At 45.5% G+C, this 14,385-nt stretch overlaps 1 protein-coding gene across 1 annotated transcript in view; it reads left to right on the top strand.

The window, feature by feature from the left end:
- Window positions 1-994: 994 nt before the first annotated feature.
- CR2 (complement C3d receptor 2) overlaps window positions 995-14,385 on the top strand; it is a 55,907-nt gene continuing 42,516 nt past the window's right edge. The window contains exons 1-3 of the mRNA XM_078849846.1: window positions 995-1,075; window positions 3,326-3,511; window positions 11,428-11,521. Of these exons, the coding sequence (XP_078705972.1) occupies window positions 1,000-1,075; window positions 3,326-3,511; window positions 11,428-11,521 (356 nt within the window). The 5' untranslated portion in view covers window positions 995-999. The remainder of the gene's footprint in view (window positions 1,076-3,325; window positions 3,512-11,427; window positions 11,522-14,385) is intronic.

Raw genomic sequence — 14,385 nt, 5'->3', positions numbered from 1 at the left:
AAAAGTGTCTCTGGTCACTTAGTTAAAAATAGGCTTTCACGGGGGAAATAATGTATTTCTTCTGTTTCCTCTGTGACTTGGCCACTGGTGCTATATACAGCCAGCCCTGTTAATAGGAAATATGAAAGGAACAGGTGTGTAGTAGAGGGAATATCAAGGACTTCAACAGGCCCAACCCACTGCAGATTAGAAAGAGAGCATACCTCAGCACATTAATCTGCATTCCACTGAAGTCACCTGTTTGGTTTTCTTCCTGCATCGAGAAGGACATTTACAGCCTGCAAGCAAAGTCCTCACTGCAACTAATTTTCCTCTTACCTGAAAAACACATGATTTATCAGTGCCGTTGGTAAAGGGCTCAGTTACCTTTGAACCAGTTACTATTTTCTGGCTTATACATTGCAATTATTTAATCTTCGCAGTAAGTCTGTAATAGCGACAGCAGTACCCCCTGTCCAGTGAAAATCTAACTTTTGGGTCATTGTAGGGCAGCACTTTCTGTTAACGCTAAGGTATGGGGTGTAGGCTAGCTCCAGTGCTCTTCACACACATTTTACAGCTGGATTTGGTTTAAATGGTCTCCTACCAACTTCACACTACTTCGCCCCTTGCAGGATCAGATGGTACAAAACCCCCTTCCCCTACAAGGTGAGGCACCGGCGTCCGCGCGGGACGAGCCAGGCCGCGCCTCACCCGCCCGCCCGCTCATCGCTGCAGGGAAACCCACAGGAGCGCGGCCGCGCCGCCGCCGCCCCCGAGCGGGACCCGGAGCGAGCTGGAAGCGGGGCCTGCCCGCCAAGGGCCCCGGCCGGGCCCCGCGTGCCCGTGAGCGGCGGGGGCGGCGGCGCCCGCGCGCCCCGCCCGGCCCCGCCCCCCGGTGGGTCGCCTGGCGGCCGGCGCCGGCGGCTGTGTCAGAGCCTGCGGTTGCGGCGCTGAGGCAGCATCGTCGTGAGTCCGCTCCGCCGCCGCCTTCGCCCCGCGACTCTTCCCGCCGCCGCCATGGTCTCGGGCCCGCGCTGCCCGCCGGGCCTCTGGGGGCTCCTGGCGCTGCTGCTGCCGCTGCCCGGGGCTCGCGGTGAGTGTGGGCGGGGGGGCCCCGGCGGCCCCTGCCCGGGCACAGAGTCCTCCCGGTCTCTCCCCCCCTCCATCGGTGCACGGCGCCCCCGGGCCTCCCCGTCCGGCCCCTCAGCCCGGGCTGCGTCGAGCTCGGCCCGCGGGGGGAGGAGGGGGCGAGGGGGCCCGAGCCGCGCGGCAGCGACCCCAGCCCGGCCCCTGGGGCGAGCCCCGCACCTCTGCGAGCCTCGAGCCCCCGCGAGCGCTTCTGCCTGGGGGCTAAACTCTGTCCCGCTGGTGGGAGTGTTAAGGCCCGGGGGCGGCGGCTGGGGGTGTCTCCTGTCGGTGGTTGGAGGCGGGTGGGGGGAGAAAAAGCCCCTTCGAAGAGCGGGTAAAGGTGCTGTAGCTGGCCAGCTTCAGTAAAACGAAGTGTGGGCATAAGACTCCTAAAGACTGTCAAATGAGCAAGTTCCCCTGTTATAGCCTTAGCTTTGTGACTGTACAGACAGAGATATAGAAACTTTGTTAAAGCTAATGTTAAAATGATGTAATACACAGGGTAAGACAAGTGTGTCTGTATATCTGGGTATAATGCTTAAATTATCCAAAAGTACAAAATTTGGTTTGAAAGTCATAAGGTACATATAGTAGATAATCTGCAGTATCCCAAATTAAGGTTCAGGTATTCACATCCAGTTATTTGGGTACATCACTCCTAAAAGGTTATAGGAAGAGGAGCTTGTGGAAAGCAAATATAGTAATGAGTGAAGATTGTCCCTCAGTCATTGAGAATTTAGGGTCAGTTGCCACTTAGAAAATACAATACAGTACATCAGGAAGTTTTTCAGTTACTTTCCCCACTTTGCTTCTCATTAGCACCTGTCCATGCATCACATGAGAAATATGAAAGTTACCTGTCTCAGAGATGGCTTTCCACCAGCTGTTCTCACTTGTTCTAATGCCAGACATGTTTCGTGTATTCTTCTGTAGATTGCTATCTTAGTCTCCTTTGCCTCCTTATAAAGGATCTACAATCTATCCTGAAGGATGACCCAACACACTCACAAATCTTGGGAGACAGGCCAGTCCTTGCCTACAGACAGCCCCCCAACCTGAAGCGAATACTCACCAGCAACCACATACTACACAACAGAACCACTAACCCAGGAGCCCATCCTTGCAACAAAGCCCGTTGCCCACTGTGCCCACATATCTATTCAGGGGACACCATCGCAGGGCCTAATCACATCAGCCACACTATCACAGGCTCGTTCACCTGCACATCCACCAATGTGATATGTGCCATCATGTGCCAGCAATGCCCCTCTGCCATGTACATTGGTCAAACTGGACAGTCTCTACGTAAAAGAATAAATGGACACAAATCAGATGTCAAGAATTATAACATTCATAAACTAGTCGGAGAACACTTCAATCTCTCTGGTCACATGATTACAGACATGAAAGTTGCGATATTACAACAGAAAAACTTCAAAACCAGACTCCAGCGAGAGACTGCTGAATTGGAATTCATTTGCAAATTGGATACAATTAACTTAGGCTTGAACAGAGACTGGGAGTGGATAAGTCATTATGCAAGGTAACTTGTCCCCCCCCACCCCCCACGTTCTTGTTAAACCCTGAATTTGTGCTGGAGATGGCCCGCCTTGATTATCATACACATTGTAAGGAGAGTGATCACTTTAGATAAGCTATTACCAGCAGGAGAGTGGGGTGGGGGGAGAGAAAACCTTTTGTAGTGGTAAACACCCATTTTTTCATGGTTTGTATGTATAAGAACATCTTCTGTATTTTCCACGGTATGCATCCGACGAAATGAGCTGTAGCTCATGAAAGCTTATGCTCAAATAAATTGGTTAGTCTCTAAGGTGCTACAAGTCCTCCTTTTCTTTATGCGAATACAGACTAACCCGGCTGTTACTCTGAAACCTTCTTTCATGTCACTCTGTATGGTTGCAACCCTCTCTCTAAAACCTGTGGATGGAGCAGTGTCTTGTTTTGCACAATATACTTACCCTACGTTACTGGGTGCAGTAATGGTGATATATACATGGTAAACTTTAATGTACTGCAGTTTTGTATCAAGCCCATTCAGTAAACTAGCTTCAAGGCTCTAATGAAAACACGTACCTCCAAATTGTCCCCAATAAAATCATATGTGGCTTCTCAATAACTAGTATTCTGTTAAAACAGACTACTGAATATCTTTCGTAGTTAACTTTTTCCCTTCCTTGTCTGTCTCTCTTGCTAGGCACTTGTGATTCTCCTCCAAGGTTGCATTTTGCTGAGCTGCCTGGGGTCGTGAACAATTCCTATCCTGTTGGGACCAAACTGAAATACTCCTGTCGCCCAGGATACATTTTGAGCTCTGGAAAGTCTCCTTTTGTTACATGTCTTGAAAATTCAAAATGGTCAGTAGAAGCTGAGTTTTGTGAAGGTGAGTATCTTTGTTGCTTTTCCATTTCAATTGATGTGCAAGCCATCTTGACACAGTTAGGAATCTCTCTTCTGTTGGGTATCTCTCTCTTCTATTGGCATACGAAAAGAAGGCAACTCCCATCTTTTCCTGTGCTGTGTATTTATACCTCTCTACTGAATATTCCACTCCATGCATCTGATATAGTCAGTTTTAGCCCACGAAGGTTTATGCCCAAGTTAATTTGTTGGTCTCTAAGGTGCCACAAGGACTTCGAGTTGTTTTTGCTGATACAGATTGACACAGCTACTGCTCTGAAACCTATTACAATTAAGTAAAACGCTTTGGTGTGCTAAGTGTCTGTCTTTTTTTAAATATTGTAGTTGCTGTATCCCTGATAACGAAATATCCTGAATTCACTGTACTAAAAGTAAACCCAGTATTGAATAATGTCTCATAGAATATCGGAGTTGGAAGGGACCTGTGTTACAAACTTGGTCAAAATAGTAATTCATAACAAAACTTAGAGAATACTCCTCTTGGCTTCATTGCTAAGAGTACGATAAGATTTTTGCAAGTTTTCTCATCTCAAGACTATAGATGCTATATTCCATGTAACTAGTAAGGATATCTATAGTTGGATGCTAATGAAACTTAACTCTGCCTTCTTGTGCATATGTTTTAAATTATGACTGAATTTGTTGTATTGAATACTGATGAGACTTCCTTGATTAGCCTCAGACTCACCTACTCTGGCCTGCTGGCTTGAGAAAATACTTTAAATATAGGCCCTGATTCAGCAAAACACTTAGTGCATTCTTAAGTCCCACTGACTTCAGCGGGCCTTGTTTTACTGAATCGATCAGGCCTTAGTAAATAGGTCACAATTTTTACATGCCTTGTCTGCATTGAGAGATTTTTCCCAGTGGAGTCATAAAAAGTGCCAACATTATCTTTGCATGGATTCAGGATATCTGTATCAAACTCCATATAGATATGGTGAATTTTTGAAACCGTTCATTTTTCGTGGGAATAAGTCTACTGCGGGAGAAAGCATCACAAATAACTCTTGTAGGGGTAGAGAAAAGCTCTTCCACTGAGCTTGACTGAGGAACATGCAGTTTTTAGCTGTCTAAAATCAGGATTCACATAGCAAGAAAACGACTAACAAATATTTACCAAACGCAAAACAAGCCTGTGGAACGTTCTGCTACAAAATGGAGGCGAAGAACGTGGCAGGATTCAAAAAAAGATGAGACACTTAGAACCTGGTCCGGCAAACACAACTGTGCTCAATATTGCTCGTGTGAATAGTCCGCTGCTTCGTAGAGTTTAATGCTAGAAGGGAGTGTTACATCACAGGCGACTTACATTTCACCAAGTTATCCCTTTTCTGAGGCCAAAAACTTGTATTTGACGAAAGCATATCTTCGAGAAGGACATCCAGTCTTGATTTATAGACTTGCAGAGACTGAGAATCTGCCATTGCCTCTGGTAATTTGTTCCAATGGTTAGTCACCCTCATATTAAACACTTCCGCCTTATTTCCATTTTGAATTTGTCTGGCTTGACTTTCCAGCTCTTGGTTCTTGTTCCGCTTTTCTCTGCTAGATTAAGGAGCCCTTTAGTAGCTGGTACCTTCTCCTTGTGAAGGTCCTCAGATGCTGTAATCAGGTAGGCTCACAGTCTCTCGACAAGCTAAACAGACTGAGCTCTTTAAGTCTCTCACTATAAGGCATTTTCTCAGGCCAATGAATACCTTTTTGTGGCTCTTCCCTGCACCATCTGCAATTTTTCAACACCATTTTAAAAAAGGGGACACCACACCTGGGTACAGTATTCCCATACGGGTCTCGGCAATGCTGTATACAGCATTGCTATCATCTCCCTACTTCTTCTTCCCTGTTCATAGAATCCTAGAATATCAGGGTTGGAAGGGACCTCAGGAGGTCATCTAGTCCAACCCTCTGCTCAAAGCAGGACCAGTCCCCAACTAAATCATCCCAGCCAGGGCTTTGTCAAGCCTGACCTTAAAAACGTCAAAGGAAGGAGGTTCCACCACCTCCCTAGGTAACGCATTCCAGTGTGTCACCACCCTCCTAGTGAAAAAGTTTTTCCTAATATCCAACCTAAACCTCCCCCACTGCAACTTGAGACCATTGCTCCTCGTTCTGTCATCTGCTACCACTGAAAACAGTCTAGATCCATCCTCTTTGGAACCCCCTTTCAGGTAGTTGAAAGCAGCTATCAAATCCCCCCTCATTCTTCTCTTCTGTAGACTAAACAATCCCAGTTCCCCCAGCCTCTCTTCCTAAGTCATGTGTTCCAGTCCCCTAATAATTTTTGTTGCCCTCCGCTGGACGTTTTCCAATTTTTCCACATCCTTCTTGTAGCGTGGGGCCCAAAACTGGACACAGTACTCCAGATGAGGCCCCACTAATGCCGAATAGATGGGAACGATCACGTCCCTCGATATGCTGGCAATGCCCCTACTTATACATCCCAAAATGCCATTGGCCTTCTTGGCAACAAGGGCACACTGTTGACTCATATCCAGCTTCTCGTCCACTGTAACCCCTAGGTCCTTTTCTGCAGAACTGCTGCCGAGCCATTCGGTCCCTAGTCTGTAGCGGTGCAAGGGATTCTTCAGCCCTAAGTGCAGGACTTTGCACTTGTCCTTGTTGAACCTCATCAGATTTCTTTTGGCCCAATCCTCTAATTTGTCTAGGGCCCTCTGTATCCTATCCCTACCCTCCAGCGTATCTACCTCTCCTCCCAGTTTAGTGTCATCTGCAAACTTGCTGAGGGTGCAATCCACCCCATCCTCCAGATCATTTATGAAGATATTGAACAAAACTGGCCCCAGGACCGACCCTTGGGGCACTCCACTTGATACCGGATGCCAACTAGACATGGAGCCATTGATCGCTACCCGTTGAGCCCGACAATCTAGCCAGCTTTCTATCCACCTTATAGTCCATTCATTCAGCCCATACTTCTTTAACTTCCTGGCAAGAATACTGTGGGAGACTGTGTCAAAAGCTTTGCCAAAGTCCAGGAACAACACGTCTACTGCTTTCCCCTCATCCACGGAGCCAGTTTTCTCGTCATAGAAGGCAATTAGATTATTCAGGCATGACTTGCCCTTGGTGAATCCATGCTGACTGTTCCTGATCACTTTCCTCTCCTCTAAGTGCTTCAGAATTGATTCCTTGAGGACCTGCTCCAAAATTTTTCCAGGGACTGAGGTGAGGCTGACTGGCCTATAGTTCCAAGGATCCTCCTCCTTCCCATTTTTAAAGATGGCCGCTACATTAGCCTTTTTCCAGTTGTCCGGGACCTCCCCTGATTGCCATGAGTTTTCAAAGATAATGGCCAGTGGCTCTGCAATCACATCTGTGAATACATCAAGGATCGTATTAGCCCTTTTTTCCATAGGATTGCAGTGGGAGCTTCAGTTGATTGTCTGCTGTGATCTCAATCCTTTTCAGACTTGCTCCTTCCCAGAATATAGTTTCCCCGTTCTCTAGGAACAGCCTGCATTTCTTGTGCCTGGATGTATAATTTTGCGTTATACGGTACTAAAATGAATGTTGTTTGACTGGACATAAGGAGTCCAGATTGCTTTGTAGGACTCCCCCAGTCTGTGTCACCTGCAAATTTTGTCAGGAGTGATTTTTGTTTACTTCCAGTCAACTGATTAAAATGTTGAATAGCAGCAGGTCTAGGACCAATCCCTGCAGAATTCTACTAGAAACAGGTTTGTTTGATAATGATTCCCACTGATGTGACTGCTCCTGGAGATGTCAGTTAGCCAGTTCTTGTCTGCAGTGGTGTTGCAGCCGTGTCAATCCCAGGATATTAGCGAGACAAAGTGGGTGAGATAATATCATTTATTGGACCAACTTCTGTTGGTGAGAGAGACGAGCTTTCGAGCTTACACACCATTCTTCTTGGTCTCAGAAATGTATTCCAAACCTGAAGACTAGCTCTGTGTAGGGTCGAAAGTTTCGCACCCACAGAAGTTGGTTCAATAAAAGATATTGCCTCACCTTCTTAGCCAATTCTTAGTCCATTTAAGTTGTGCTCTATTGATACAGAAGTGTTAATTTTTTATTTAGAATGTTGTGTGGTACTAAGTCAAACAGCTTACAAAAGCCTAGGCATATTACATCAGTTACGTTTATCAAACATCTTTGTAACTTCAAAGAACGACAGAGGTTTATCAGAGAAACCTGATTTTCCATAAAACCATATTGGTTGGTATTAATTATATTCCTGTTCTTAATTCCTTATGAATTGGGAAAACTTTCCCTCCACTGCACAAGTGGTCAGAACAGATTTGCCCTTGGAATCGATGAATCCCACAATACCTTTAAATTATTATGCCTGTGAGTGAGATCATGTTAACTAGTCTACAGTTACTGAGGTCATTCTGGTTGCCCTTTTTGAATACTGGCACAAGATCAGCGCTCTTCTATTCTTCTTGAATTTCCAGTTACTCTAACTTCTTATAAATCTTAATCAGTGGGTTAGAGATCTCCGTGGCCAACTTTTCAGGACACTTGGGTGCAAGTTATCCCAAGATATTGGTTTAACAATGTTTATCCCTAGCAGATGTAGTTTAACTTCCTCCTTAATTACTAATAGACATGGAAGTACTTCATCAGACTCTTGTGATGAGACTACGTTGTCATGCTTCTTTCCAAATACAAAAGGGAAATATTTCCTGAACACTCCTGCCTTTCTTGTATCATAATTGTTTTACCCATCTCCATTTAGTAACAGGTTTGTACCTTTACTACGCGTGGTATACTCAATGTATCATCCAGACTAATGAGAATCTGTCACCGCTGTCCTCTAACCTGGGGGTGCCCTTTACAAAGCTTTGGTGCTGTAGCCTCCAGTCTGGACTGCTCACAAACAGCCTCCAGTGTGCAAGTCACTCCCAGCTAGGTCTCGGCCAGCCACACCTTTGTTCTCACCAGCTTTGCTTATACTGCAAGGTGACCCCAACCAATTCTTAGTATTCCCCCCCCCCCCCACCGAAATGTAAGTCTTGTATTGCCCAGCCCTCTCCTGGACAATACAAATTCATTTCGAGTCTCTCTTTCTTTCTTGTTACCCAAATAGAGTTTCACAGACACTTCAATTTAAACACACTGGATTAGATCAAACAAGTTTATTAACTACAAAGATTTTAAGGAAAGGCAGGTCATGAGGCATGAGTCCAAAAGGTGACAAGAGAGGTCAAGATAAAGCACAAGTGGTGCTCAAGTTAAAAAACGCTGTTAAATTCAAAATGAAGTTTTTCTTACCATATGCTCTCAGCAGTCTTGCTGACCAAACTTCTTAAGTGAGGACCCCTTCTTCAGCTTAGTTGGTGCTTTCTTTGTCTCTTCTAGTGCAGTGAGTGGATGGATGGAGTGAGAGGGAGGAGGGGGTGCCTGGGAGTTTTTGTTGCGCCTTTTTTATAGTGTCAGTCCCGCCCCTGGGAAAACATTTCCAGCTGACAAAAAGTCTATCGGGAAAAGATCTTCCCTGCTGCTGCTTTTCCTCTCTTTTTTGGAGGTTTTTTTTCTTCCTGCTTGATGACTGCTTGTTGCTTAAATGCAAATTAAGCAGAGCACACATTCCTTTGAGACAGTCCTGTTTGCCAACTTGTGCTGTAGGTTTGCAATATGAGTTAACATTATACAGGGAAATCTTCTAACTTCAAAGACAATGTTACCATGCATTTTATCAGGGCAGTATTGACCAGTAAACTCTGTTTTCAGATTTCAGAGTAGGAGTACTTGTGGCACCTTAGAGACTAACCAATTTATTAGAGCATAAGCTTTCGTGAGCTACAGCTCACTTCATCAGATGCATATCGTGGAAACTGCAGCAGACTTTATATATACCCAGAGAATATGAACCAATACCTCCTCCCACCCCACTGTCCTGCTGGTAATAGCTTATCTAAAGTGATCATCAGGTGGGCCATTTCCAGCACAAATCCAGGTTTTCTCACCCTCCACCCCCCCACACACAAATTCACTCTCCTGCTGGTGATAGCCCATCCAAAGTGACAACTCTTTACACAATGTGCATGACAATCAAGTTGGGCTATTTCCTGCACAAATCCAGGTTTTCTCACATCCCCCCACCCCCATACACACACAAACTCACTCTCCTGCTGGTAATAGCTCATCCAAACTGACCACTCTTCAAGTTTAAATCCAAGTTAAACCAGAACATCTGGGGGGGGTGGGGGTAGGAAAAAACAAGAGGAAACAGGCTACCTTGCATAATGACTTAGCCACTCCAAGTCTCTATTTAAGCCTGAATTAATAGTATCCAATTTGCAAATGAATTCCAATTCAGCAGTTTCTCGCTGGAGTCTGGATTTGAAGTTTTTTTGTTTTAAGATAGCGACCTTCATGTCTGTGATTGCGTGACCAGAGAGATTGAAGTGTTCTCCGACTGGTTTATGAATGTTATAATTCTTGACATCTGATTTGTGTCCATTTATTCTTTTACGTAGAGACTGTCCAGTTTGACCAATGTACATGGCAGAGGGGCATTGCTGGCACATGATGGCATATATCACATTGGTGGATGTGCAGGTGAACGAGCCTCTGATAGTGTGGCTGATGTTATTCGGCCCTGTGATGGTGTCCCCTGAATAGATATGTGGGCACAATTGGCAATGGGCTTTGTTGCAAGGATAAGTTCCTGGGTTAGTGGTTCTGTTGTGTGGTATGTGGTTGTTGGTGAGTATTTGCTTCAGGTTGCGGGGCTGTCTGTAGGCAAGGACTGGCCTGTCTCCCAAGATTTGTGAGAGTGTTGGGTCATCCTTTAGGATAGGTTGTAGATCCTTAATAATGCGTTGGAGGGGTTTTAGTTGGGGGCTGAAGGTGACGGCTAGTGGCGTTCTGTTATTTTCTTTGTTAGGCCTGTCCTGTAGTAGGTAACTTCTGGGAACTCTTCTGGCTCTATCAATCTGTTTCTTTACTTCTGCAGGTGGGTATTGTAGTTGTAACAAAGCTTGACAGAGATGTTGTAGGTGTTTGTCTCTGTCTGAGGGGTTGGAGCAAATGCGGTTGTATCGCAGAGCTGGAACCCCGACCTGGGATATTCTATCTACTACCCAAGATCCATAAACCTGGAAATCCTGGGCGCCCCATCATCTCATCTCATTATGCTCAAATTTGTTAGTCTCTAAGGTGCCTCAAGTATTCCTTTTCTTTTTATACATTTTCAGATGATGCCTCACAAGGCATGCTCGGTACAAAGATTATTACAGCAGTCTTTAGGGTGTGGACACGGGTACATTCTCTTACAGAAGGATTTCTTTTGTCCCTAACGAACTTCAAAATCTTCTCCTTATTGTCTGTAACCATGCCACTTGTGAGACTCTCACTGATGTCTTTAGTGCCCCATATAAATTTTTACATTTTGCAACTTATGCCGTCTATCCTTTTTTTTTTTTTTTTCTGTGTCTTATGTTGCTTTTTATTTGTAATTGCTGCCAGTTGAGGTCAGTGGGTCTACCCACATGAATATGGTTCTGCATATGAGTTTTCGGGATCTGGGCATTAACGTTTGCAGTATGAATATTTGCGCTTATACTAAATCTGCAAGGGGATCTGAAATCTCTTGTTTCAGGATATAAGGCAACCACTGTCTGTGTGGGATTAGGAAGCATCATCCCGCTTCCACTTCTCCTCACTTCCCATGGGCATGTAACAAAATTATCCATAATGTGGGTTTTAAGCTTTCCTCCTTAGCCTTTGGTGCTGACTGCTGTCGTAGAGGACAGATACTGGACTCCAAGTCGATTGGCTTTGATCTGCCATGGTATTTGCTGTGTTAGAGGGTGCAAGTTAGGATATCCCCTTTTTCCTATTAAGGTAATCTGAGGTAACACAAATATTCGTCTTGTTCTCTTCTAGGAAGACGATGTAAACCACTTGAACTCGAAAATGGCAGGGCTGATATAACGGATCTCCGGTTTGGTGCAAGAGCAAACTTCTCCTGTGATGAAGGGTGAGTGGCAAATTGCTTCTTTGGACTAATTAATAGAACCTAGACTGGTGTAAAACTGCTGTTGAAGTCTGGCAAAATGGGGCAAGAAAGCCTGCTTAACTTCAAGAACATAAGTGAGTGGTGTGCTATAAATCTGTATCCATGGGCTGGGGCCCTTGTTAAGTTTTACACCTGCGATTTTCAAAGGAGTTGAAGGAAGATAGCCACCCAGCTATGGTTGTCATTCAGTGGGAGATGGGCATCTAACTCGCTCAGGTGCTTTTGAAGATGGCAGCCTAGAGCCCTCAGGAGATCCTCCAGCAGGGGTTGGGTTATGATATTGAGAGTCCCACCTCAGGGGTCATGTGGCACTTACTGACCCGTGCCATCTCTCCCTTGTTACAGGGGTTTCTGTGAGGGTGCTGGGAGCTAGTGGCAGAATATTGCCCATAAAATGCAGCACCAGGTAGAGGCAGACCTCTTCCTGCTCTACAATAGCGAATATTTGTCTATCCCTCCCTTAGAGATGTCGGTATTCCCCAGGATAGCATCAAGTGCAGTTGTTGCTTTTGTCCATATGGGTTATGTTGCCAGGCCTTGGGGAATCAAAAATAGCTTGTGACTTCCTTGGACTGAGCAGGTGTGTTTTGGATTTTTGAGGCCTCAGAGTTGAAGGCCAGAAGGGACCACCCGATCCTCTAGTCTGACCTTCTGTATATCACAGGCCACTAACACTTCCCAGAGACCCACATACTAAAGTCAACCAAAATGTAGTCTAAAATACTACAGCCCACAGGAGCTTAGACCATTATGTGCCATGGTCAGAGAACAGGAGGGCCTGAGGTGCACAAATTCCTCGGGTCCCTGTCATGGCAGGGAAATGTGGAAGTGAGATATATATTGAGATAATCCTGGCAATTGACTTGCACTCACATACTCCAGAGGAAGGCAAGAAAACCCCCAATGTCACTGCCAATGTGACCGGGGGGGAAATTTCTTAACAACCCCACATACTAGAGCCTGAGCATGTAAGTCAAGCACTGAGGTGAGAGTGGTTGATGCCACCTCAGAGTCCTGGCCTTCCCCATCGAGTGTCCCATTTTCAGCCATGGCTATCCCTGATGGTTCAAAGGAAGGAGATAAAAGAAACCAACTCAGAATACGTTTGGTGTGGAATCCCTTCCTGACTGCTGCAGGTGCCTGGCTGAAATCGTGACGCGTGAGCCTTAGGAATGTAACACACACACTGGAAACAAACCCCAGGGTTGCTGAGCCCTGCCATCACAAGCAACCTCATCATATAATTGCACGCATAAACTTGTCTGGCTCTCTCTCAAGCTAAGTTACCCCACAACTACCATTGGATGACTGTTCCTGAACCTTACCTTTCCTATGGTTAGAAACCCTCTAATTTCCAGCCTGAAGTTGTTCGTGGGCAGTTTTTACCCATTGTTCTTAATTTAAATAGCTTGTGATACAGCATGGCCAGAGGGTAGTAGGAGAGTGTTAGAAGGGAGCCTTATTCCCTGTAGAAGGAAGAAAGTTCGCTGTAGATTAATTAGAATGCCTGAAGCCAGTCACCTGATAAACCACCCCCCCAGCTTCAATCAGACAAGGAAAGGAGTTGAAGCAGAGTGGATGGATGTTGGAGCAGAGAGCAGTTTGGGGGGAAGCAGAGGAGAGTTGTCTTTGGGTGTAATTCTATTTTACAAACTAGCAGCTGCTTGGGCCCATCTGTGCACGCGCGTGCTCTCTCACTGTTCCCTGCCGTCACAGGAGATTGATTTCTTCAAGATCTTTCACCTCAATTTAATCGAATGCTAAGTGTATTCTGTAGTGAAGACCAAGTGTAAGCTTTGTCAGTATGTTGCAACTTTGTGTGCTGGGTTTAACTGGACCTTCAGCTCAATGGACTTGGAAATGCAGTGCTTTTGGCTAAGCCCTCAAGGGTTAACACATTGTTGTTAATGTAGCCTCACACTCTACAAAGCAGCACAAATGGAGGGAGGAGACACAGCATGGCAGAGAGAGACAGTCTCACGCACACGCATGCTTGTGAGAGAGAGACACACGTGTGCATTGCCCCTTTAAGTGTGCTGACCCCCAGTTTAAGTACATTGCCTTTTTAAAAAGAAAAGGAGGACTTGTGGCACCTTAGAGACTAACCAATTTATTAGAGCATAAGCTTTCGTGAGCTACAGCTCACTTCATCAGATGCATATCGTGGAAACTGCAGCAGACTTTATATATACACAGAGAATATGAAACAATACCTCCTCCCACCCCACTGTCCTGCTGGTAATAGCTTATCTAAAGTGATTATCAGGTGGGCCATTTCCAGCACAAATCCAGGTTTTCTCACCCTCCACCCCCCCACACAAATTCACTCTCCTGCTGGTGATAGCCCATCCAAAGTGACAACTCTTTACACAATGTGCATGAGAATCAAGCTGGGCTATTTCCTGCACAAATCCAGGTTTTCACATCCCCCCCACCCCATACACCCCCATACATACATGTGAGAATCTGGATTTGTGCAGGAAATAGCCCAGCTTGATTGTCATGCACATTGTGTAAAGAGTTGTCACTTTGGATGGGCTATCACCAGCAGGAGAGTGAATTTGTGTGGGGGGGTGGAGGGTGAGAAAACCTGGATTTGTGCTGGAAATCACTTTAGATAAGCTATTACCAGCAGGACAGTGGGGTTGCAATAGGTATTGTTTCATATTCTCTGTGTATATATAAAGCCTGCTGCAGTTTCCACGATATGCATCTGAGGAAGTGAGCTGTAGCTCACGAAAGCTTATGCTCTAATAAATTGGTTAGTCTCTAAGGTGCCACAAGTCCTCCTTTTCTTTTTGCGAATACAGACTAACACGGCTGTT

Source organism: Lepidochelys kempii, chromosome 21 (assembly GCF_965140285.1).
Source record: "Lepidochelys kempii isolate rLepKem1 chromosome 21, rLepKem1.hap1, whole genome shotgun sequence".
Lineage (NCBI taxonomy): Eukaryota > Metazoa > Chordata > Testudines > Cheloniidae > Lepidochelys > Lepidochelys kempii.
The sequence above is the reverse complement of the archived record's forward strand: the minus strand, read 5'-3'. Positions and strand labels throughout refer to the sequence as shown.